Source organism: Engraulis encrasicolus, chromosome 3 (genome assembly GCF_034702125.1).
Source record: "Engraulis encrasicolus isolate BLACKSEA-1 chromosome 3, IST_EnEncr_1.0, whole genome shotgun sequence".
Taxonomy (NCBI): Eukaryota; Metazoa; Chordata; class Actinopteri; order Clupeiformes; family Engraulidae; genus Engraulis; species Engraulis encrasicolus.
In genome coordinates this window covers 27,438,465-27,465,071 of record NC_085859.1, presented here as the reverse complement: position 1 = coordinate 27,465,071, position 26,607 = coordinate 27,438,465, and the positions used below count along the sequence as shown (strand labels likewise).

The following is a 26,607-nucleotide window of genomic DNA, read 5'->3' as shown; positions in this document are numbered from 1 at the left end:
TATTTTTTTGTACTTTTAATTTATTGTTTTAAATAAAACACACGTTTTCCTTTTATCAGTTTTTTTTTCACCGCATCCAGTACAATACTAAAACACTGCTGTAACAATGATGCTCCGCTAGGTGGCAGTACAATCACATCTGAAACTTTTTTTTTTTCCAACAGCAAGAGTATGGAGCTTAACTTTCTCTAACAAGACACTACATATATAAATAATTTAAGTATCAACATTGAGCAGTCACTCTTCACAAAACAAAAATCAAAACAAAAACAAAAACTCATATTCACTCACGATAAAAAGGAGATCACAAAGTCAAAAAAATGCTAATGAAAGCTTAACACAGGACGTAGGCTTTAAAACTTTGCAGCTGATTGCACTCCAAGGCCTTGTTCTTGTCATAAATATCCCACCTCAGCTCACGCTGAAATAGAGACTATTTATGATATCAATTTCTGATCTGATCTCTCATCACCACCATAAGCTCCTTGTCAAACTCCCAGTGTTCTAAATACAATCTATAAGACGTGTCACAGTATGGCAGCAGCACTTCAGCACTGGCAGTAGTTGCAAAACAAAAAAAACAAACAAAAAAAAACAAAAAAAAGAAAGAAATATACAGTAGCAATGTCATATTTTTACAAGGTGATTATGTGATTTTGAAAAAAAAAAGTAGGGAGTTTGGGATGTCACTCAGGGTGGTACCACTGGTGGGAATGTTTTGGCATCTCATACACAACTACTAAAAATTCCTTTCAAAATGGTTGCTCTACGTTGGACTGCAACCAACTCCTACCAACTGCAGACAGACAGATGGAGCAGGGGAAGAAGAAGAGGAAGAAGAGGAAGAGAAGGAGGAGGAGTGTGGCAAAACATAACTGTCATAAACCTCCCCTCCCTCTCTCGTGTCTCAAGGGGCAACACTCATCTCTTCAACTCAGACCCTCTTGCTGCTGCAGAGAATATTGTTCCATCAAAGCAAATAAGAGGCGTGTGTGTGTGTGTGTGTGAGTGTGTGAGAGAGAGAGAGAGAGAGAGAGAGAGAGAGAGAGAGAGAGAGAGAGGAGAGAGAGAGAGAGCAATAAAGTTGGCATGAGAAGGAGCAACAGACCAGAGGAAGCTGCACTGAACGAAGCACATTCATATCAATGCAAACGAGCTATTGGAACATAAGAGATCAGATCACTCACCTACACATTTGTTTTTTTTATATAACAAATTCCAAACGCATACGCGCATACACACGCGCATACATACACACACTCACATACAGAAAATCGACACGCACGCACACCACACATACACGCACACACAATGTTCATCTGTACTTCAGATGTGCTCCGCTCTGATTCCACCCTATGGTTTGGGTAAGTTCATCTTTGGTTAGCAAAATAACAAAAAAATAAAATAAAATAAAAAAAACTTAAGTACAAAATCCAATTGACAAATCATCTAATCAAAACCAATCAATCATCCATCATTTCCATAAGGTGATCGTCAGTGCCGCTTGCTGAGAGGAAACAATGAAGAGAAAAGAAGTACTGTGAGGGCTATTCCAAGAACATGGTTAAGTGATATACCTGGCTTAGTTAACCTTCTGAACGTGGTAAACCTGCTAATAGATCCACACGTTTCATTAAATCAAGAAAATGAGGACCCCGGGCTCCTCTATTAGATGATTTACCACCATCTAACTTAGTTTACTACTTAGCTAGGTTCTTGGAATTAACCCCATGAGTAATCCTGTTTACACGTATGTGGATAGTTTTTTAAAAACGCATTTGTCCTGGACCTCATCTCTCGAAAGCGTCGTTGCTAACCAGTTAGCAACTTAGCAGGTTGCAAATGGCAGCTTGCATAAGTTGCTAACTTAGTTAGCAATGACACTGTCGAGAAATGCACTCCTGGCCTCATGTTCACAAACAAAGGGATTTCTGGCACCCTAAAAGAAGATATTTTTTACAACCAGAAACAGAGGTGGTGATGTTTTAATCTACATACTGTGTAAACGGGAACAGAATTTGAAAATGGATTTTTAAAAAATGCGTTTTTAAAAAATATCTGCATACGTGTATGCTAGGCCTAAACTAAAAACACCACTCTGGTTACTCCTTGTACCTGACTGACTGGTATCAAGAAAGTTTGATCTTGACTTGCAGAGGGTTCTTTCTTTGCAGTACTGGATTCCAGTTTCGTCATCATCGCCCTGACTAGTATGGATCTGGTAAGACAGCGTTGCGCAGGATTCGACATTTATGGTACATGTGTGTCCTATGTAAGAACTCTTTGCTTCTGTTTTACTGTCAATCAGCATGCAGTCACATGATGCTGATCTGTGGAAAAAAATGTGTTGAAATATGTAAGACTGTACAGGAAATCAAGCTTTAAAACACACCAAAAGGAGACAAACTGTATAATGTAAACCATAGATGGTCACTCATCAGGGATACAATTCTCACAGCGACCACAACAACCAATGTGTACCTCAAATAGCCTGTAACCTGTTCATAAAAGCACTTGTTGCTTGACGCAACTTGGATATAAAATGCTCCCCTGACATTGATGTCACTGCTATTGGGTTCATTGGAGTACCTCATCATCACCCTGCCAGCTGTAGAAAGAACGAAGAAAGATAATAGGGAACAGAGAAGGAAGGAAGGGATTAACCAGAGTGAAATATTATAGTACATAGGGGTGTGTGTCTCTGTGTGTGTGTGTGACCTTCAGGGTCAGATCAAGGTCACAAGGAAGGTCCTGTATTTGATGGTCCAGCACCAAGTGCTACCAGTAGCGCTGTTGATAAGTAGACAAAGAAGTCCAGATGAGTGAAGTTAGAGCGTCGAACCTTGTGTGCATATGAAAAGCACAATGAAAAGTATTCTAGCATCACCGAGATCCTAGAGAATCCATCTTGACTTCTGACCCCACCCCCACTTTCAAAACATGGATTGCACTTGTGTTTTCAAAACTGTTCCGCTGAATTGTCAGGGCGGTGGTCCTTTATGTTGTACCATCTGTTCCATTGACGTTCCAAGCAGTTCCATAAACACCGGGTCTTGGGTTTGGAGGAGAACACTGTTTTGTTCGGGTGAGTTTCTTTTCTTTTTTTTTTTGCATTTTTTTTGCTGTATTTTTTTTCTTGCAAAACGTTAAAAAATAAAGTGCTTCTGTTAAAACGTCCTCGGTCTTGAGGTATCAAAAAAATTTACAATTCACACACCAAAATGACTACATCCAGGTCTTCGGAGGAAAACAAAAGTAATGCACACCAAATCTACAGACAACGAGACATGAGTACATTTTTTTTCCAGGACCAAAAAAGTCTTGACAGTCTTCGCTCCTGTTATGCACAGTATATACATTAACACTTTCTGTCTGTCTGTCTGTCGGTTTTAAAGTTGTAGCTTCACTCGTACCATTTACCAAAAAAAATAAAAGAAAACAGCATGGTCCGTATGGTACAGTTTTTTCACATGCTTATTCAGTCGCCTGTGTTTTCACCAAAAGCGCCTCAATGACATGTACACAGCGAATACTCTTAACACAGGGCCTCCGCACCTGTCTCCAGGGGCCCAGTGGAAGGAGGCCCCTGACCAGCTGCGGGTAGATGTCCCGGCGCTCCTTCAGCTGCACGTTGCGTGTTCACCAAAGCGCAGCACTGTGCCGCAGTGTCCAGAGCAGGCTCATGACAACCATGGCCCACAGCAGAGGCCCCGGGCCCCGGCGGCAAGCAGAGGGGGCCCCAGACTGCGGGTAGATGTGCCACCTCTCCTTCCTGGGGTGCAGCGCCTTCATGTCCCGCAGCGCGTCGTAGGCCGCCGTGGTGAAGTTGGCGTCGCCCGTGGTGAGCAGGTCGAAGACGCACGAGTGGAAGTAGATGTCCCTCATCTCCAGGTGCTCGCGGCACTTGCTCATGGCCGCCTCCAGGGAGTAGACCACGCGCTGGGTGTGCGGACGTGGCAGCTGCTGATGCTGCTGCTGATACTGGTACTGCTGCTGGTGATGAGGGTGGTTGCTGTGGTGATTGTGGTTGTTGTTGTTGCTATGGTGATTGTTGTGATGGTTGTGGGAGTGCGGGTGCCTCATCCCGGCCTGCTGCTGCGTGGGTAGAGGAAGGTGGCCGTCGCGGTCGATGCGCTCCGACGTCGGGCAGCCGTTGACGCAGAGCTGGAGGTCCTGGGTCTCGGCGTCGTACGCCATGGCCATCTCCTCCGGGATGCGCGCCGCCAGCGTCAGGTAGCGGCCCACCTGCCAAACAGACAAATGTATTAGCATGGAGAGGATTACTCCTTTTGCAGAGAGCCTTTAATGTAATAACCTTACGTCACCAAAATTGTAATGACCAAATCTTTATCTTTTACTTAACATCTTAGTGCAGAGAGTACATGTTATAACCTTACCGTCGCCAAAATTATAATGGCTATGTCTTCATCTGTTACTTAAGGCTCTTAGCAATGTCATAGCAATGTTGTTATGATGTATTAGTTGAGTATTATCAACAAATAGTGAATAGGCCCGCCAGCGACCCCATCTGCAATAAAGGGCCGTACACACACGTCGCTACTAGTTACTCGCTCAGCGAATTAAGTCAATAGAATGTCAATGTGTTCCAGCGAGACGAGCAGGCGAGTAGGCGAGTACTGTACAAGCGATGCGATGTGGACGGATCCCGAGTTGAAGATATTTTATCTTCGAGCGAGGCAAGTAAGCGAGTAACCAATTGGAATGCAGAGTTCGGTACTTCTCGCCTGTTCATTGGCAGTTAAAGTCGCGGGAATGTTCTTTTATATATATATATATATATATATTTAGGGGCTTTTATGCCTTTATTCGATAGGACAGTCTGAGATGGTGACAGGAAGCGAGTGGGATAGAGAGACGGGGTGGGATCGGGAAATGACCCCGGGCGAACTCGAACCGGGGTCCCCGTGGGCCAAATGTGGGGGGCTTAGCGAGCTGCGCCACAGCGCCCCCCCAAGCCACGGGAACTTTCAGCGAACGTTCCATGAAAGAGTGGCGAGTAGGCGAGCATGCATCGTAAAATCAAGTCATTACCTGCCAAATTATCATTGAATCCATATCGTAAGGGCAGTACCAATGCACACCACTAACAATTAGCTTTGTGTAATTGAGTGACGATAAAAGGCATTCTATTCTATGCTATAGGGGCAATCATGGGTGAGCGGTTAGGGCGTTAGACTTGCATCCCAGAAGTTGCCGGTTCGACTCCCGACCCGCCAGGTTGGTGGGGGGAGTAATTAACTAGTGTTCACTTTCCCATCCTCCTTCATGACAGAGGTACCCTGAGCATGGTACCGTCCCACCGCACTGCTCCCCAGGGCTGCCCCCTTGCACTGATGAGGCATAAATGCAATTTCATGGTGTGCGGTCTGCAGTGTTCACTTATGTGCTGTGGAGTGCTGTGTCACAATGACAATGGGAGTTGGAGTTTCCCAATGGGCTTTCACTTTCACTTTCACTATTCTGTTCTTTTTTTTGTATTGAATCTGTTTTTTTGTATTCACCTGTCGCACGATGACGGTGACTCCGATGTAGGCGGCGTGTATCTCCACGTGGTGACCGGAGGACTTCTCGATGACCCACAAGCTCTTGGTCTCGCCGTCGCCGCCGCTGATGGTGCCGTCGACGAAGGCCGCGGGCAGGTCGTCCGTCACGCCCTGGTACACCTTCTGGTCGGTGCACTCCTGGTACGGCTTGAAGATGATTGTAACCTAGACCACAGAAAGTTCATCATTTTCATTAATGTTCATCCTGGTATAGCTTGAAGATGATTGTAACCTGGACAACAGAAAGTTCATTGTATTCATCATATAGTGCAGTGGTTCCCAATCTGTGGGTCGGGACCCAATCTGTGGGTCGGCAAAGATCCACAGGGGGTCGCCAAGCCTTCTTGATTTTAAGGGGTTTCATTTTAAATAGGCCTACCTTAAATAGCCGATATTGAATAAATGTAAATGACAAAGCATTTATTCAAATTATGTATGCATAGAAGCCACAAAATGTAAATGTAAATATTTATTCTATATTTGACCAAAGACGAATAGGCCTAAAGGAATAACTAAAATGAATTTTCGCAGGAAACAGAGCGTATCATGTGACTCCCTGCGCTCGCGCGGTTTAGTGGGGTCGTAATAGGCTCAGTCATTTCAAATTGATGTTAAAGTTTGGTTTTCACTTCCAAGTTGAAGTTTAGGGTCTATAGAACAATTTGAGTTCGAGTGTCAAACACACAGATAACAAAATGGCCTGCGGGGGGCGCTCTAAAATATATAAACTGCTATAACTTTTGATTAGTTAAACCAAATGTAACATATGAGGTATGTATGGATTCAGCATGAAGAGGAGAAACCGGTGGGCTAAATAGTTGGTTACCAGATTAAAGACACACTATGTAATAAACACACTTTTAGCCAATGGACAGCTAAATCCGGGCTTTTTTAAGATAAAGGGTGGAAATGCCCTCCAAGTTGCAATGAAACATAATGTATTGTTACAATTTATTGTAAATAAAGCCTGGGTTATCACTTAACTTGATTTGTTCACAATATCCCTGAAGCACACAGATACATATACACAAATATAGCTGCATAAAGCCTATGTGATATTTAGGACCCAACTTGCAACTTAAAGTTTAAGAATTTAGGATCATGAGTTCCAGCTTTTTTTCAATAAAGCCATCATTTTATTCACAACTTAAACACTTTATATCTGGAAGAAAGTAAATCAATAATAATAATAATAATAATAATAATAGTAATAATGATGATGATGATGATGATGATAAATACTATGGGGGACATATTTTTTTCTTGCATTAAAAAAGTAAACAGAGGACCATAGGGCTAACATTTATTCCAATACTCCACTCTACAATAACTATGACAGAGAACAGATGCAAAAACAGTCAGTGGTCAGTCTTAGAAATTGTATGTGCACTTGCACAGACGTGTGCACTTTCATTCTGCCTTCATGCACTTGCACCGAGATCTGGCAGGTCTATTTGTACAAGTACTAGTACAGCTGCACTTCACCTCTAGTTGGAAAACATCTTTGGCAACTGCATTGCTTTGGTAGTGTAGTCCAAATCTGGGAACTGTTCATTTGTTACCAGATTGGCAGGCATTTCTGGCAAATGCAGATAATAAGAACGGTTTTCATTCCTGTCAACTACGCTTGTAACAAATGGACAGTTCCCAGAGCAGATGATTGTGTCTACCATGTATGAAATAGTCCGATAGTATTAGTATTAGTATGCTTGCCAAAGGCCTCAGCAAGCATTAATTGTTCTCCAACAGTTTATTTAGTATGCTTGCAGGAAAGCATATTAATTGTTCATCAACAGTTTATTATTATTCTACATTTTTCCATTCACCTCGGCATATGGAAATCGGCATGCATTAGTACGGCAGCTTTGAATCGTTGCAGCGTTCGAGATAGAGACACGGTTCGAGTGCCAAAACGAACGGCTCGAAAAGGTCTCAGGGTGGAGTATTTTTCGCTGGCCTACCCCCTTTCATTCGTTCACCAGACTTGTTTTTCCTCAGTTTTCTCTCTGTTTTCCCCCTCATTGAAATGAATGGTAGAATAGTCAAGATGATAATGTCACAAACTGTGGCAGTTAGAGTGAGAGGTGACCTGTCCTGGGGTTTTTGTATCAACTAGGTAAATGCATTGTCAGAGAGGTATTGGCTCTGAATACAAACTGTGTGAAGATGATCATAAGCCAACTCTTCAAAATGTTTCAAAGAGAGCAGTTTTAAAATCCCTATGATGTGACCCCATTCACTTACAAAAAAAATGTGTGAACAGCTCAGCGCATAGGCCTGAATATGTCCATTTTGTGTCCTAAATATTACATAGGCTTTATGCAGCCATATTTGCGTATAGGTATCCTAGGTATCTTTGTGCTTCAGGGATATTCTGAACAAATCAAGTTGAATGATATACCAGGCTTAATTTACAATAACTTGTAACAATAAATGATGTTTCATTGCAACTTGGAGGGCATTTCCACCCTTTATCTTAAAAAACCCTGAATTTTGCTGTCCATGGGCTAAAAGTGTGTTTATGACATAGTGTGTCTTTAATCTGGTAACCAAATACTTCGCTCACCAGCTCCTCCTCTTAATGCTGAATCCATGCATACCTCATATGTTAAATTTGGTTAAACCAATAAAAAGTTATAGCAGTTTATATATTTTAGAGCGCCCTCCGCAGGCCATTTTGTTATCTGTGTGTTTGACACTCGAACCCAAATTGTTCTATAGACCCTAAACTTCAACTTGGGAGTGAAAACCAAACTTTAACACAAATTTGAAATGACTGAGAAAATACGCACATGCCTACGACTCCACTGGTCACCAAAGCATACAATGGTAAAACCATGGGTCCCTGAAGATAAAGGTTGGGAACCACTGATATAGTGGTTAAGGAGCTGTTTTTTAGATCAGAGGATTGCAGGTTCTAATCCCACCCCTCTACTCTCTATCTCACTCTATGGCTGAGGTGCCCTTGAGCAAGGCACCTAACCCCACACTGTGCCAGGGACTGTAACCAATACCCTGTACTTAAAAGAACTGTAAGTTGCTTTGGATAAAAGCATCAGCAAAGTGTAATGTATGGTTGGGAAGGTTATCATAGGGAAGGTTAGTTCATTGATAGTAATGAAACGAAAAATACCAACCAGAGAACCAAGGAAAACCAGGAGCACAACACACACACACACACACACACACACACACACACACACACACACACACACACACACACACACACACACACACACACACACACACACACACACACACACACCCTTGAGTTGTGGTTGGGTGAAAAAGCGAACTATAAATCTGTTACACGTCATGCCACACTGAAGACTACCACTTTAAAATACATATCACAGTCAATGGCGCTCAAAGATCTTTGACTCCTGCAGTGCAAAGTTCATCTTATTGAAAAAAAAATGTTCCAGCGAATCAAGCAAGCGGAGGAAATGTCAGTTTGTTAACGACAAGTGTGGTGTTACATTAGCCCACAATGAATGGCAGTTTTGTCCTCAGATGACATGGTGGAAAAGTTAAGATGAAAAGCTGTGGCCTTTTGGTGGGCAAGTATCTGAAAGGCCCTTTAGTGCAGACGTGTGTGTGCTAATAATTACGTGCTAATAGCTAATAATAGCCTCGTGTGTCCAGAGTCACAAGGCCAATAACTCATACTCTACTTTCTGTTTATTGAGGGCCCAAGCCTTCATTAAGGGCAAGGCTTGTGGCTTGCAAGCTTCATGGGTAGACAGCAATGCTAGACTTTCTTTTTTTGCCATGATGACTTCAGATGTGAGTAGCAACGGTGTAGCCTCTTAGTGCAGATGGGGTCGCCAGCAGGCCTATTCACTATTTGCTGAAAATACTCAGCTACATCATAACACATTGCTATGACATTACCGAGAGCCTTAAGTAACAGATTAAGACATAGCCATTACAATATTGGTGACAATAAGGTTATAACATAGGCTCTGCGCTAAAGGGTTAAGCAACATGTTTTCAATTAGATCCCTGACCTGAATGAATGAGCATCTTCAAGTTCACAGATGTGCCACAAAGGCATCTTTGTGTCATGCTATAGATAGAACTTATAGTTAAGTATATACATAGGAGAACACATCTGCACCACACATCTCTCTTTAAGGAAACTCAAACAACGCCTCTCATCTCCGTCACGGACAAAGAACCACTACAACCCACTTCTATTTGGAGTTAAAGTTATTGGGTTAACTCTCCTTTTTCAGAATAGTTCCCTTTCAACCACTTTGAAAGCAGACAGCAAGCAAGCAAGCAATGGCTTCTTTCAAACACAGTTCATCGTAGGTCAAGTACTTCACTAAATGCTATATGCTCTCTCATTAATGCCATTATGGATTTAGGAACGGCGTGCCTGGTCACAAGCGCCGGTCACGAGGCCCTTCGTTTGGTGCCTTTGTTTAGCTTGCACCTGTGAAGGCCTGATCCGGCCAGCCGCATTTCCCGTAGTTGGGGAATTAAGTTATCTGGCAACCCAGTTGTAAATGTATCCTTAACATATCTCACTCTCTCTCTCTCTCTCTCTCTCTCTCTCTCTCTCTCTCTCTCTCTCTCGCTCTCTCTCTCTCTTTCTCTCTCTCGTGTAAACTCTATTGGCCTGTGCTTGAAGTGGTTTGAACTGCTATTAACCCGAAAAATGGAATGTAACAGCGTAGTTAGTTGATTAGGTTTAATGGTCAGTTCAAATGTCCAGATGTTCAGATGCCCAGTGCAATATCTAATATGAAGTACAGTACGATACAGTTCTCATATTAAATGAGCCAAACAAATAAAGACGCTAGAATTATCATCATTGTTGTCATTACTTTTTGTTACAATTACCAGTATGTGTGAAACAACATGGTTTGTAGTCTCTGTTGTCGTATGTGTGTTTGTCACACTGTGACTTTCAATGACTTTCATATGAACAGAAGGGACATGCTACACAAGTAAAAGATCATTATAATAATACTAGAATTGCTGTGATTGTTGTTGTTGCTAATGTTATGATGATTCATTTAGCGCATGACTGACCTTGTTGGTTGCCGTGGCACTGGAGCCCATGACGACGGGCACGTTGGTCACCTGCACGGACAGGTAGTTGTTGTCGATCAGCGGCCAGGCGCCCTCCACTTTACACGTCTGGAAGTGGTCCTTGAACGTCCTCAGGTGGGGGTCTCCAAACAGGCCGCAAAACAAGTAGTTCGGAGGCCTGACCACAACTCCACTGCTACCTACGCCGCCGGCACCCCCGGCGCCGCCCCCCAGCCAGTTCGCCTGCTGCTGCTGCTGCAGGTGGCGGCTGTGGTAGTTGCAGGGCTCCGGGGCGGGCGCCTCGGGGTGCGTGGGCGAGGTGGGGCCGTCCTTGGAGCAGTTGCGCTGCGCCATGAGGTCGCTGATGCCCAGCACGGCCGAGTGGAAGACCAGGTTGCCGCGGCAACTCTTAGCCGTGCGCTGCGTGCACGCCGAGTAGGCCCGCAGCGCCTTGCAGAACTCCGCCTCGAAGCCATCGGCCGACGCCGAGAGGTGCGATGTCAGCGACACGAAGTCGGTGGTGCACTTCTGGATGCGGCACTGCGGCGTGTGCGGCTGGCTGCCGTCTGGAACGGGGGAAGAAGACGGGAGGGAGGGAGGGAGTAGAGAAGAAAACGAGAGAAAGAGTTGAGTCAGGTGTATTACATTACGTTACACTTAGCTGATACTTCTATCCAAAGGAAGTTACAGGTATTTACAGGGTAATGGTTACAGTCCCTAGAGCAGTATGGGGTAAGGTGCCAAGGGTATCCCAGCAATGGAGTGTGGTAGGAAGTAGGAGGGTGGGATTCAAACCTGCAACCCTCTGATCTAAAGTCCATTTCCTTAACCATTAGACCACGGCTGCCCCCATGTATTTGTACAGCATATTTCATACACAGTCAAGTCAAGATTTTAGTTACATTACATTACATAACATTACATTTAGCAGATGTTTTTCATCCAAAGCAACGTACGGAAGTGGACAGCCATAGCGATATACAAAGCATGGGGGAAGTGTAAAACGTCTTTTTAGAGTTTGAGACAATGTGGTGAGTGAGGCAGAAACTGCAAAGTGTGGGAGAGAAAGATTTACAAAACGAGTAACAAAAAGATCGAATTGAAATGTGTTCTTTGAATAGCACACTTTATACAGAGTGGCGTGGTACACAGTGGTGAGAAACAAAGAGTTACAAGGTAAGAAGGACTTCTCTCCTAAACAGGGAGGGCAATATGGATATTAAGTGTTGTATATAGGTGATTGGTGAATATAACGTGTCAAGTCATTCACTGAGCTGAATAAAAAGTCAAAAGTTCAGTTTTAAACAACTGGCTTTCTTTTTACAGCAGGGAACAGAGCTTTTAGGACAATGTAAAGAGTGTGCCTGGCTTTCCATTGAAACAGAAGAGGATGGGGGGGGGATGAGGAAAAGAGAGTCAAATCAGGAGTATTTTCATATTCATCAGTCAAGATGAGTGGGGTTTCCTCTCTGAACGAAGGGAGAGGGGGAGAAGAGAAGAGGACGTCTCTTGTCAAGTGTGTTTGTATAGCGTATTTCATACAGACAGTTAAGGTGAGTGGGGATTCTCTCTGAAACAGGCGAGGGAAAAGGGAAGGGAGAGTCTAGTCAAGTTAGGTCAAGTGTGTTTGCATAGTGCATTTAACACATTTTATATAAAAACGGCAAGGTGGACCGGGAAGCTTTAAAAGAAAGATACCGTTGGCTGTTGTGTAAAACCTCCTCATGTCTCCAATAGACTGTAAAACAGTCCATGTATTAAACATCAAAGCATTCATCTTCTTCCCGTTAGTCTACTGTAATTCCCTGCACACACAGTGCAAGTAGATAAGTCATAATCAAACATTAACAAAATCCAGCGGCTACAAAATACAGATGCCATGGATCCTTACCAACACAAGAAAGAGCTACACACGCTACAATATGGTACAACTACTTCACCTCAACTGCACTCAATTCAGCACTGATTTTCACTGTTTTGTACTGAATTAAATTTCACTATGTGCTTTTAAAGCCTGTGCACTCTATGTGCAGATGGACCCACCAGTCCATTCACTCTTTATTGAAAAGATTAGTTCATTATAACAACATTAATATGACTTTACAGAGACATTACTTGGTCAATTTTGGTCACAGTGAGGTTAAAAAACATAGGCTCTGCGCAAAGGGTTAATGGTTTATCCCAACTATACACTTCTTAACATCTGCTTAGACAGTCTACAACCATGTCAGAGAAAACCAATCATTTCATCATCCTCATTATCCCACGTTCACGCCTCAAAACCTGCGGCCATGGTGACCAAACTTCCCCTGTCGCTCTCGTCTAAACCATCATATCCTCCCTCCACAAATCACATCCTCCCCTGCTATTACCTCGCTCTAATCCAATCGAAAGACAGTTTTCCCACTTGATTGTAAGTCACACTGACGTCTGGGGTTATTTTATTTCCTTCCTCGTTTTTATTGGTGCTTTTACGGGCACCAAATATGCACTATTATGTCATTTTGTGTTATTGCTGTACATGCGAAGACTTGACTTGGTGTGTAAACTTGACTTGGTGTTCACTTTAGACACCATTGCCATACAATCCTTAGAAACATAAAGGGGATATTAGAAAACAAAACTATCATAGATTATGCTGTCCTTGTTACAGTCTCTTAAGTACAGTAGTTAGTGCATTCACTCTCTGGGATCACTACTGGATATGGTCTTACTATGTGGAGTGTGTGTGGTCTCAATTTGTGAGAAAAACATGTAGCCCCTTAAAGGGCAACTCCTGCCAATTTCAATGTGCTGTTGTATTGCTCACGCTACCCTCGACTTGTCAGTACCCGGTGACGCCGCAGTTTTTGGCCCAGCCCTTTCTGAGATATGAGCTATTCTAATGGGGGCAACTTTTGTTTACATTTTTTTTTTTTAAATGAGCATAGGCCTACTCCAAATATTTTCCCAAAAGGTATTGCTGTTTGCTAGCTGTCTGCTGATGTTGCATAACCTTTTGGATGTTTTTGGGAATAAATAAAAATGTTTTTTTTTAATGTAAACAAAAGCTGCCCCCATTAGAATAGCTCATATTTCGGAAAGGGCTGAGCCAAAAAATGCGGCGTGACCGTGAGCAATACAACAGCACATTGAAATTGGCAGGAGTTGCCCCTTAATGCACGCCATACATCCTGTGTCACACTGTAATAGTCATTGAAAGTTAACTACCATAGTACTACAATACTATGACATGACACAGGACCTTTAGTAATGCACTACGACTTGGTCATTGCCATTGTGGTAACAGCAAATTTATAACGCCTTGTCTTAATGGGTTAAAAAAACAGCCTAAAGACCTCTAATGAAGTGTATTAAAAGTTGTCTTTTAAAAAGGGAAATCCCCACCAAACAGTTACAACAAATCAACAAACATTCAGTTAAGCTTTAGGAGTGCGGCTGATTGTACTTGTTTTGGAATGTTGGCGTTGACTGGTGGTTGGTAGGCAAACAACAGATGCATGGGCATTCCATTTCAGTAGAGTCAAATTCCATGGCACAGGCCAAATGGGGTAGGAGTACAGAAACCAGGCCAACAGGAAGCCCTTACAAAGCCATCACCTGGGCAGAGGCCCCACAGACAGACACCCAGACACCGGGTGCATTCCCCAGGGACTGGCCTCTGGAGGCCAGGCCAAGCCAAGCCAAACCTGCACCTGGACAGCAAGCCTTTCCTTGTTTATGTTTCCAAAGTCGGCGTAACACTCCAGGTATGGGAAGAATCTTAGCTTTGTGAGTGCACATCGGCCGAGAGCTAGAACATTCCGAAAGAAAACAAGTAAAAGGCATCTAATTTCTGTTGAGAAATGTTCAGGTCTTGCCACAACATATTAATAACCCAGACACATTGCCTTAAGGTTGAAGCATAATACAATAGTCCAAACCAAATAGTTGTGCTTTTGGAGTGCAGGCCCCACGGCAACCGTTAAAGAGAAGAAAACATACTGTGTTCCAATGGCAGAAGAATACTTGGCTGGCTGAAAGCATGACTTTTCATTTGTGTCTGGTTTCAGTTCAGGACAAATGTTAACGATGAATCTCTGAAACACTGTAGCCAAATGCTCTCTACTTACTCCATACATCACTTACGTACATATCTGGCAAGCTACCCATACAATTCACTAAAAGGGTTCGAGATAATGACACACTTGCGATCCACTCCCTCAAATCACACTTGTTCTTGATGTACGGCCTAATTCAATTACAAAAAAACACATACACACAAATGAGAGCATTTGTTGGATCATTCAATAGCCACTCTTGCTTCTACATTAACAAACCTTTAATCTTCTGAATCTGACAGAGACACAGAGAGAGAGAGAGGGAGAGAGAGAGAGAGAGAGAGAGAGAGAGAGAGAGAGAGAGAGCGAGCACTCCCCCATCAAGCAGTGCTGCTGTTCCTGCCAATGCGGCCACCCCACCCCATCCTGATGTGCTCTCCAGTGCAATAGAGTGAGTGCATTATGAACTTCTCCACTGTCAAACCCGCCTGGCTGGCTATATTTCACACCAGCCTGTGAAGAGGAAAGAGGATGATGCAGAGGAGGATGCCGCAAGAGGCCAGGCCAATTCAATACCTTCGTTCTGACAATCAATATGTCACCCGAATCTTCTGTAATATTTATGTTGGGGTAGTGTTTTTTGACCATATGTAAAGCTGCATGTTCGAATCCCGTCACCAGCAGGAACAATGTAGGTGCTGTCCGATATAACAGTGGTTCTTAACCTGGGGTGCGGGCACCCCCTGGGGGTGCGCCTGAGATTCCAGGGGGTGCACGGAATGTTGTTTGTGTTGAGGCTGCAACCAAAATTTTGTTTGGGAACGTTAGAATTAGGCCAAATCAAAACCAAATTAAAACACGTTTTGGTTCCCATTTAAAGAAAATAAGGTATTTAAAAATGTCCCGAGGAAGAATTATTGTAAATAGTCACTTAAATCACTTTTTAGTGCGTATAAACATGAAGAAGTTGCGGTCGGGGGTGCGCGGCTTTTCTTGAGCGCAGGTAAGGGGGTGCATTAAGAAAAAAAGGTTAAGAACCACTGCGATATAACACCCTCATCCATGGCCGAAGTGACCTTCAGCAAGGCACCTAACCCCACATTGCTCCATGGACCGTAACCAATACCCTGTACCTACGTAACTGTACGTCGTTTTGGCAAATCAATGTAATGTAATGTCATGACATTTCACGTAATGTGACACAAATTGTATTTTCAGGTTTTCAAATCAGGCATAGGGTAGATCAAAGAGGGAGGGCCTCACCTCAAGGCAATGACCCAAATACCTACCCAATGGTTGGGATCAGCGGGTTGCAAGTTTGAGCCCCGTAGCAGCAACAACAGTGGTGAGAGACTAAATGATGGTAATAATGACAATACTTTCCTGCATCCTCACCCATGGCAGAGGTACCCTGAGACAAGACATATAACCCCACAGTGTTCCAGCGGGATTTTCCCTCCCTGTAGACCAGTGGTTCCCAACCTTTTTTGACTTTCGTACCCCCTAAGCATCTTAGTTGTGCCGTGAGTACCCCATAATTCATGTTCTATATCGCTTTCTCTGTCCTGATATGACTGCTACATACATTTTTTATAATAATTACATTTTTCCACGTACCCCCTGCAGTGTGCTCGCGTACCCCTAGTGGTACACATACCCCTGGTTGTGAAACACTGCTGTAGACTTCTGTAACAGTGGGTAACACTCTTGATAAGCACCAGCTGAGTTTAATGCAATGTGGGTTGAGCCAGCTACGTGTTATCAGACATGCTTTTGAATGCAACAGATATTTGGCTTCCTTATAAAGGACCACAAATTCCAGTTGTGGCTGATGGAAGACAACGCTTTGATCACGAGAGACTTTGTGAAGTATTTATTTACATTCCAGCATCAGGGCAAGAGTCTCTGGTGGATGGAGCGAGAATTCATCAATCCGTCTGGAGAAGACTTGTGATGTGGGGGAAAGAGGCAACATCAAATGTGGTTATGGCGGAGATCAACAGACAACAACAACCTTACTCCAGATATAGAACCACGTTTCGTGGAAAAGCACGTCATGCCTTGACGATTGTGAATAGCGAGACAGAAGGCCTTTTCAGCCAGCCAACCCAGAACAGAAAAACAGCCAGCCCCGTATGACCGACTGCGTCTGTGACCGTGTGTGTGTCCTGCTGAAGGCTGTGCACCTTTGTAACCTGCTATTCTATTCTGTCCACAGATGTCAGAGGTGCAAGTAGAAGTGAAAAAATAACCCTGCCACAATTTCCCTCCAACAAAGGTAACTTCACTGATCAGCTGATTCTGTGGTGGTTTTATCACATAAAAATCTCGCAAAGACATTATGACATCATAATGAGAACTCAAAATTTGGGCAAAATTCTAATCACATATTTGTGATGGTACTCCTCAAAGGGTTAAAAAAAGTTACAACACAGTCCATCAACCACATTAGGTACACTGGAAAATAGTCACTTGGGCGTCCCACAGAGAGAGTCCAATTTTTTTTAAACATAATAGTATCATTTAACCCATTAAGACACAGCATTATAACTTCGCTGTTACTAGAATGTCAATGACCAAGTCATAGTGCATTACTAAAGGCCCTGTGCACTGTCATAGTAGTTTAGCACTATGGTTGCTAACTTTTCAATGACTATTACAGCGTACCACTGGAGTTACTGCGTGCATTAAGACACAGAGTTATATATTTGTTGTTACCAGAATGGCAATGACCAAGTCGTAATGCATTACCCAAGGCCCTATGTTATGCCATAGTATTGTAGTACTATGGTACTTATAGTACAATGGCTATTACAGCGTTCCACTGGAGGTACAGCAAAGGGGCTACGTGTTTGAATTAACAACATCAGTACCACCACCACCACCACCACCACCACCGCTGCCATCACAGGCCCCCCTGAAGCCCTCCTGATCGGACGGACGGCCACATCTAATCGGATTTGCCAAAATCATCCACACAAGCTGTTTTTCACCATTGGCCAGCTGGACACAATTAGGAGTCATCACCTGACATTCCCTCCCTGACCGAGGAGAAGCACACTGCTGCCGCCCTGGATAGGTATCTCTCTCTCTCTCCCTCTCTCTCTCTCCCTTTCTCATTCTCTTGCTCTCTCTCTTTCTTGCTATGTCTTTCTGTCCGTCTGTCTCGTTCTCTGTCTCTCTCTTTCTTTCTATGTCTGTCTGTCTGTCCATCTCTCTCTCTCTCTCTGTATGTGTCTCTCTCTTTCTCTCTCTCTCTGTCTCTCTCTCTTTCTCATGCACTCATTCTCAAGGGTCTCTCATGACGTTGCGTCACACAAACAAACAACGTGTGTGTGCGTGTGTGTGTGTGTGTGTGTGACAGAGAGAGAGAGAGAGCGAGAGAGAGAGAGAGAGAGAGAGAGAGAGAGAGAGAGAGAGAGGGAAAGAAATAAAACGTGTGTGCGTGCGTGTAAGTGTGCGTGTCTCTCTCAGGGATATGTATGTAAGTAGGTCTGATTTAGATCCAGAGATAAACTAAAGGGGATCTTCCGGTACAATTCTGCTCTGTCATGGAAGCAGTGAATGAGTGGCACCGGAGAGAGAGAGTGTGTGTGTGTGTGTGTGTGTGTGTGTGTGTGTGTGTGTCTGTGTGTGTGTGTGTGTGTGTGTGTGTGTGTGTGTGTGTGTGTGTGTGTGTGTGTGTGTGTGTGTGTGTGTGTGTGTGTGTGTGTGTGTGTACACGTGCGCGTGTGTGTGCGTTCGTGCATGTACCAGCAGCAGCAGGGCAACACAATGTAGTGCGTAGAGTGCTAGCGCTGGAGCCGCTCTCTCTCTCTCTCTCTCTCTCCCTCTCGCTCTCCCTCTCCCTCTCTCTCTCTCTCTCTCTCTCTCTCGCTCTGTGTTCCAGTGAAGCTAGGCATGCTGGGCCCCAGCTGGGGGCAGTAGAGGTGTAAAATCAGACAGGCTCGGCCGTCACATACACAACAAGAATTTCTCAGCGCCTTGTCAGATGGAGAAGCCGCTAAAACCCTCCCCCCTACTCTCTACCTCAACCCCCCTGTGACTGACTAGCACAATCGCATCGGAACAGAACAGAACAGAACAGAACAGAAGAGACGAGACGACTACTTGCTCTACAATCTACAGCAAAGTCAAAATATTCATTCGTTTTGCACACTTAAGCAGTCGGATTTTATATTCTTCACCTTGGTCCTACTCACTGTGTCGAGTCTCTTTGTTGAACTGACGTTGTAAAATCTACTGTGTGGCTGGACAGACAAGGGGCCTTAAATGTCCCAAGAGTACAACAGCAACAGACACAGGAAAAGCCAGAACTGCACACATACACACCTGTACTAAACACTCTCTTATGAAAAAAAAAGATTAAAAACACGGATTGAAAACACACTTTGTTGGACTGAGAACACGTATGGGTCTACTTTCACAATGTTGAGTAAACACTGTAATCACTTTACAACCAAGAAGACACAGAAGTCAGATCGGTACACATTAACAATTGTACTGGATAATCCATTAAGAAAGTGTTTCAAAGCACTGATAAACCAAAAAGCTGAAACGTCCATTTTGTATCTATGTAAATGTGAGGTATTTACCGGATATATAAATATGGCTTGGAGGCCTTTGCTTTGTGTATATTCTTTTAAGTCTTCAAAGTGTTCACTGACATGGTTTAAGCTAAAGTGTTTTGCTTATTAATTTACAATATCATGCACCAATGTCTCAGGCTCACAAGCCATAACATATGCTATGTTTTCTGGTACAGCTACTTCTCTTTATTGTTATCACTTCTTTGCAGTTCCACAAGAACAATGTGCTTGATATTATTGGTTTTCAAAACCTCACCAATCGACATACATACAGAATATATGAAGAATTCAGATGCAAAACACTCTAAGTGCATTTGTGACGTGTTTACAAAAAGTGTATTTCTATAAATGGAGTCAATTTCAAAGAACAGCCCATCTAATTTTGCTTGAGCTTGACATGCTGTACTTGATAACATTTAACTGGCTTTTCGACTGTGATTACTTGGTGAAAATGCTATTTTGAAACAAAACATTGCAGATTTTTGTAACAGCTTTTAGACGGTTCTACACCTAGACTCTTCATCTATACCAGACGGGAACGCACAAGGGTTTTATTTAAATTCCCCCTACACCACCCCCAAAATTAATTTGAGTTTTCTCCTTCCTCCATGAATTAGCGGATTGATGAATTAGCTTCCTCCATGAATCTATATCTCTCTCTTTCTCTCTCTCTCTCTCTCTCTCTCTCTCTCTCTCTCTCTCTCTCTCTCTCTCTCTCTCTCTCTCTCTCTCTCTCAGAGGAGCACACCACACAGCGCTTGCCTTGTTGTAATTAAGTAGCGGGAAATATTTTCTCAGGGTGGCCCTCTCAGGGTAGCTCTGAGCAGAGGAGAGGAGCAGACCTTCTCCCTTCTCCCTCTCTCCTCCCATTCTCTCCCTCTCTCCTTCTCCCTCTCTCCTCCCATTCTCTCTCTCTCTCTCCCTTCTTCTCTCTCTGTAGCTTCTCTCTCTCTCTCTCTTTACCTTCTCCTTCTGTCTCTCTCTATTTCTCTCTGTCCCTTCTTCTCCCTCTCTCTCTCTACCTTCCCCTCTCTCCCTTTCTCCCTACCCCATCTCTCTCTCTCTCTCTCCATTTCCCTATCCTTCCTTCTCTCCCCCACCCCTCTCCTCTCTCTCTCTCTACCTCTCTCTCTCTCTCTCTCCCTCTCTTCTTCTCCCGCTTCACTTCGCTCAGGAGGGCCTCAGTTGCTGGTGTGTCGGAGTGAAATTTCAAGATGTGGAATTTGGCCGGGGCACAGGGGTCAGCGGCCCTACGCCTCGCCCGCCCGCCCTCGCTCCCTCACAGGAGTGAATCTTAACCACCAACAAAGAACACAACACACAAGCAGGAGAGCCCCTCTCTCTCTCTCACTCACTTTTCCTTGCTCATTCTCTCTTTATTTCTCTTTTCTCTCTTTCTAACAGCATCACAACACCACCCCTCACCTCTAAACACACACACACACACACACACACACACACACACACACACACACACACACACACACACACACACACACACACACACACACACACACACACACACACACACACACACACACACAAAGAGTCCACCACTTCACCACCATTTCCCCAAAAAACATGAGTGTGTGCGCACACACATTACACACCAACACAACAGTTCCATCCTCTCTTCCTCTGCGAGGCAGGGAATCTAAAATGACATCTTCAACACTAGTGCCTGAGCAATCCTTTGTTACCCCTGCAGCAGCATCCTGGGCTTTGTGCGACAGGAGATTGGGAGCTGCGCTCCTGAGCCCTCAACGATTCAGTGATTTAGGAGGAATGTCTCTCAACTCCAGGACCCCAGAAGAAGCAATAAAGTAATAATTCATCTATACTATAACATAAACATCCCCTTTATTTGTTATATAGGCTATATATGTAACTTTCCCACTGTGATGTATACAATCCCTTTAATGCCTGCACTGAACTGAGTGCTTTCAATCTCAATGTGTATGGTTATTTTTATAATGTAAATTGTACATGCGAATAGTGACGGTTAAAGACATTCCAGTCTGATGACATATAAAAACAGCACATCCAAGTGTCTGTATGCCTGTGTACTTGCACAACAGCCTTTTCAAGCGATGTTTGTTTTGAGAGAGCATGTTATCATTGATTCCAGGAGAAGATCTTAATAAAGTGATAAATAAACAACACATTCAGGTGTCTTTTCTTTACGACGGTGTACTTGCACAACAGTTGTTTTTTGAAGTGCTGGTTTTAAGCAAGCATCTCATGATGGATTCCAGGAAAAATGTCTTAATAATAGCAATATTGAGTAATAATAATGACAAATAATAACACATCCAGGTGTCTTTACGACTGTGTACCTACACAGCAGTTGTTTTTTAAGTGTTGCTTGATTTTTAGAGAGCATATCGTCATTGATTCCAGCAGGAGAACATCTTGGAAAGCTTTGATGCGTAAGAATTTCTTCATGGGCAATTACAGGGTCAGCAGTTAAAGGAGGTGGACATGCATGCAACCCCCCAAAAGGTCACAGGTTCGAATCTCCACACCATACCGAACGGGACGACCCGACAGGTGGGCAGGGTAGAGAGGGGGTGAGAGAGTGAATAGCCAGGACTCTGGTGCTATACTACTTATCCCCCCATGTGGCAGAGGTCAGGTACCCTAGGCCTAGTGCTACCCTCACATGTGCACAATACTCCCTGCTTGGTCATCTTTGTAATGCTTGCCCCCCACCTCTGCTCTACTCCCTACTCCACTCCCTGCTGTTAGGTTAAATGCAGAGGTTGAGTTTTGTTGTTGCGGTTTTGTGCTGTCTGATGGCAGATGACAAATGGGAATGGCTTTCTTCACCAAGTAGACAAAAGCATTACAAAACGTTTTACAGATGTGGCAGAATAGTAAAATGGGGTCTCTCCTCATTTGATCGTTTTGAATTTGATAGAGACGCCAGAAAATAATTTCAACTGCTCTTTCAGTTTTCAGACAACGTTCTAGATAACAAAACCAATGCGTTACGAAGTAGACACATGGTACTTTGTACATGCATGTGCTGTCTTCTGGGTTGTGTGCAGCTGTCCAAATGACATAAAAGCAACAGTTGTCCTAACAAGTGGAGGTAAAGGAGGGAAGCCCTCTTTTAAAAAAACTAAACAAAAGCGGCAAACAGACCTCAACACATGCGCATTCACATGGGGTGAAAGCGCAAATTGCTTGGAGTCTCTTTAAAAAAAAATCTACGCCATGTTTTGTCCTGTAGCCTATATATGTCTGCCTTTGAGTCACTGCCTGGTCTTGGTGGCTTAAAGCCGTATCATGTCCATCTGTCCGTGGTCCATGTTAAATGAATTATAAAGGTGTGACTGCTGAATGGTTACCCAGCGGCATACCATCTCACCATTCATTTGTGATGGCTGCGAACACGGGCAACGGTCAGGACACCCGAAGTGGAACCGCTGTCACCGAGCCAAGAGAAAACAGGCCATTGAACGTGTGGGCTTGCATTGACGGTATCTTATGCTCGGGTCAGGGACGGAACTGCCGGGTTAGGATAGCTGAGAAACACTTGCACAAAATAAACCGCTCTCTTCTATGCAACACGGATGAGTGACACGGCATTCAGCATGAGCAGTAAGAAATCTAAAGGGCGTGGACTGACTTCGGTGTCATATTGAGCATTAATAACGCCAAATGTAATGACAATAACAAGTTGTTATTACTAATTAAAAGCCTGTACATATAATATACACCATGTAAAGTAACGTATGGCAAGTGATTCAATTAAAACGAAATAGTCACCAGTCAACGTGACTTCCACATGTTTTCTACATTATAACAATGCAGCGTCCTACTGACGAAGTCCATTTGCCAAACAAACTTACAATGGAGAGGAATCTTGTGTTGGTTTAGTTACTTTTGTCTCCGGCTACTGTACACAGAACATGTGTCACGAAAGCGACATTGGAACTTTTTTTTAGCAAACGATTGTCACTGCTTGGCGCATGGGACTGAGAAGGGCGCATCCGCCAAACAGTGTAAAACAGAGTTGCAATTTCAATTTTCCAAACAACGAGAAAGCGAAGATCGGAACTTCCCAATGTGTCTTCCGACTGCCTTGATTCAACTACTAGCTTCTAATAGCCAGGCACCACAGCCTGATACGCGGAGATCCTTAATGGAACAAACAGCGAGCTCGGGAGCACGGCGAGGAATCCGAGCGAACGTGAACTAGGAAGGGGTAGTTTTACGACCCCAAACTCCCTCAAAGTTCAGTCTAGCTCATGTAAACATGATTTGCGGTTTCAATAAAGCATATCTCTGGCAATAAGGCAGACAATTGGCGTTCAAAGCGAGCGTCAGAAGATAACAGGCAGCGCTCAACAACACAAGGAGTGTCGTGTTATCACTGACATGTCAGAGGGCAAAAAACACTGGAGCAGGCAGGCAGGGAGAAAGAAAGCGACGAGGAAATATCTCTTACCTGTGTGGACTACGGTGGAGAAAGTGAGCAAGATCAGCAGGAGACACGACGACGCGTAGATGAGGCGCTCAGCCTCGGGGTAACAATATCCTGTTTTCCCCATGCCCATCCATCCAGGTCGCGGTGGTGAGACTCACGTAGCCTACTCCACGGGAGAAACAGAGGTGGACTTGTGGGCGATGCGGAGAAATCGGGCCTCTGTTCCGTGTCTGCTCTCCTGTTTTCTACTTAAGTCCCGGCTTCCCGTGCTCCGAAATTGCATTAGACTCAGAATCTCGTGCGTCCCCGCGCGTAAATGCAAAGCGAAGGCAAAAGAAATAGCCTACGTAATTGTATACTATAAAGAGCCGTTAAAGAAAACACACTTGAATTTTAGTTTGAAAACTCGAAGTTGGTGTGCCATCCATGTGGACAATTCCGCTCAACTGAAAATCGTCTGCTTGATTCGTCCGGAACGCTGCAATCTTGCATATACACGTACGCTGCACATCACATTTCTCTGCCACAGTTAGAAATCTACCCCCGTCTTTTCCAACTAATCGATTGCAAATCAACCAAACCCTCCGTTTAGCGGAAACCACGCCCATGGAGAGCACAAGCACCGCCCATTGAGTTATAGCTTTCTCGGGAGCAGAGCTTGTGGAAAGCCGTTAAGGTTTAGTCTGCACTTACCACTTCACCTAAGAAATGTTGCACAGCAGAATTCTGAAAATCACAGAATTGTCTGATATATTGAGTTATGTTTTTCATATGTAGGACATGTAAACAAGGAGTATGCCTATTCTTCAACCGCATTCTTGGTCTTGTTCAATGCAATTTTTAATCTTAATGACAATTTATTGACTGTGAAAAACAAATTCTACATTTAAATCCTCATTATCATGCAATAAGCCTACATAGTGTGATATAGCTCCATATTTAGGCCAGGAATGAATGAAACATATTTGGATTGGAAAACTAGGCTAATTTGTAGATTGTAGACCTATCTTGGCTATCCAAGTCCAAAGTCTTATAAAACTACATTATGATACTTTCTAGTTGTAGTCTAGTTGTAAATTCCAGTTGTAGTCTACAGTAGCCTATAGGCCTACATACTTTTGGCATAGGCGGCCTATAGCTCGAATAGGCCTAGATAGGTTACAGCCTATAGGGATATGTCAATAATGTAGGCCTATGTGGTTGGACAGTCACTTGGGCAGCAGCACTGTAGGCTATCTAAGAAATGATGATGTAGATTACAGAATTCAATGAAATGAGGTGTAAGGTCTATGCCATACCAATGGAGCAAAAACAACATCGTTGTTTTCATTGAAACGGCTTGCCACAGAGCTCCATGGGACACCATCTCTTCACTGATGTGGTTCGATGCGCAGCGACGAAGGAAACTCTGACTAGACTTCAGAGCGCATTTGAACCGCGCTTGCAGATGATTAACAAAATTATGATTAAATTGCAGCAGTGAGAGGACAGCAATAGTTGGGTAAATGTTATGACCGACTGTTGTTTCTTTTTAGCCTACCCTTTAGAGCGGTGTTTTGTTTGCATGTCTTGTGATGATAGCCAACTAGTAAAACACATGGACCAGTGTTGTGTTTTGTGGAATGTTGTTTGCCCTCAGACAATTCATGTTTTATTTGGATGTGTGGAGCTCTGATTTTCATTTCCGTTCTTAGGCTTCATAATCTTTCATTTCAATTTCATGGTAACGTTAGGCTACCTAGGCCTATATGCAAAAGCATAGACAAATTATATGCCTAGCTCCATATTATACAAAATAAAAAAAATAAGTAGGCCTATAATTTGAAAATGACACTCGCTGTCGTTGAATGGTAATAGTAGCACAATAACAATATTACAACAGCATACCAACCAGCATGGCATTTTGTTCAAGCTATTCGTAAATCAAACGCTTGACATGTGTCAATTTAATCTCCATGTCATTCACCTCCGCATCTCGTCGCGCTCCACAGAGATAACCAAACTGTCCAACTGACGCGAACAAATGATAATGTGTTTTGCTGCCTCACAAAAGCGTATGAGCGAAAATACAGACACTCAAAGAATTTACAAGCCACTCCTATTCCCGTTTCCTGTGTGGGACGACAACTGCAGCAAGGAGCAGGAGGGGTATTTATAGGCCCGGGGCCTTGCGAGCTCTTTAGCGGCGGCAGCACTTTCACTGCCCGGTGGGGGAGTCGGAGAGTTACAAATCTCCTCTCTCACACAGTCAGATAGGCTTCAGATAGGCTTTGTACTGTCTGTAGGCTGCTCCGTTTCAAGCTGCATGATTCCCCCCCACTACACACACACACACACACACACACACACACACACACACACACACACACACACACACACACACACACACACACACACACACACACACACACACACTAATGGTACAGAGAGAGTGCGCTATTACGTGCGTGTAACATTCATTTCACAGTGTTTGTGGGAGTGAAATCTTTCAGTGTGGCTTTTATTGACACCAGACCTCCATGAAAGCCACCAAACATCTGTACATTATACATGTGTGTGTGTGTGTGTGTGTGTGTGTGTGTGTGTGTGTGTGTGTGTGTGTGTGTGTGTGTGTGTGTGTGTGTGTGTGTGTGTGTGTGTGCGCGCGCGCGCGTGTGTGCGCGTGCGACTGCGCGCGCGTGTGTGTTTATACATAATATGTGTATAAACACTTTGGCATCACATTTGTTTTAGTTCCACTCACTCACACACATACAAAAAAAACATTTTCCATTTTTCTTAATGTAGACACATGGTCCGTATTACACCAGGCTATACGGCGCTTTATACATGCCCTGGCAGTGTGAATAGCATGGAAAAGCCATTTGCCTAATGTAAATGGCGGTACGCTGTGGTGTGGTGCAGTGCGGTGCGGTGCATTGCAAGTGCGGCCTGGC

The 26,607-nt window shown here is 43.8% G+C and overlaps 1 protein-coding gene across 1 annotated transcript; it reads right to left on the bottom strand.

Annotated features, from left to right (window-relative positions):
• rgmb (repulsive guidance molecule BMP co-receptor b) lies at positions 1-24,247 on the bottom strand. Its single transcript, XM_063195114.1, has 4 exons — positions 23,693-24,247; positions 10,608-11,173; positions 5,523-5,729; positions 1-4,245 (listed from the first exon to the last, which is right to left on the bottom strand). Exons 1-4 carry the CDS (start codon positions 23,799-23,801, stop codon positions 3,640-3,642), a joined length of 1,488 nt encoding a protein of 495 aa, XP_063051184.1. The 5' UTR covers positions 23,802-24,247; the 3' UTR covers positions 1-3,639.
• Between the last annotated feature and the right edge of the window lie 2,360 nt (positions 24,248-26,607).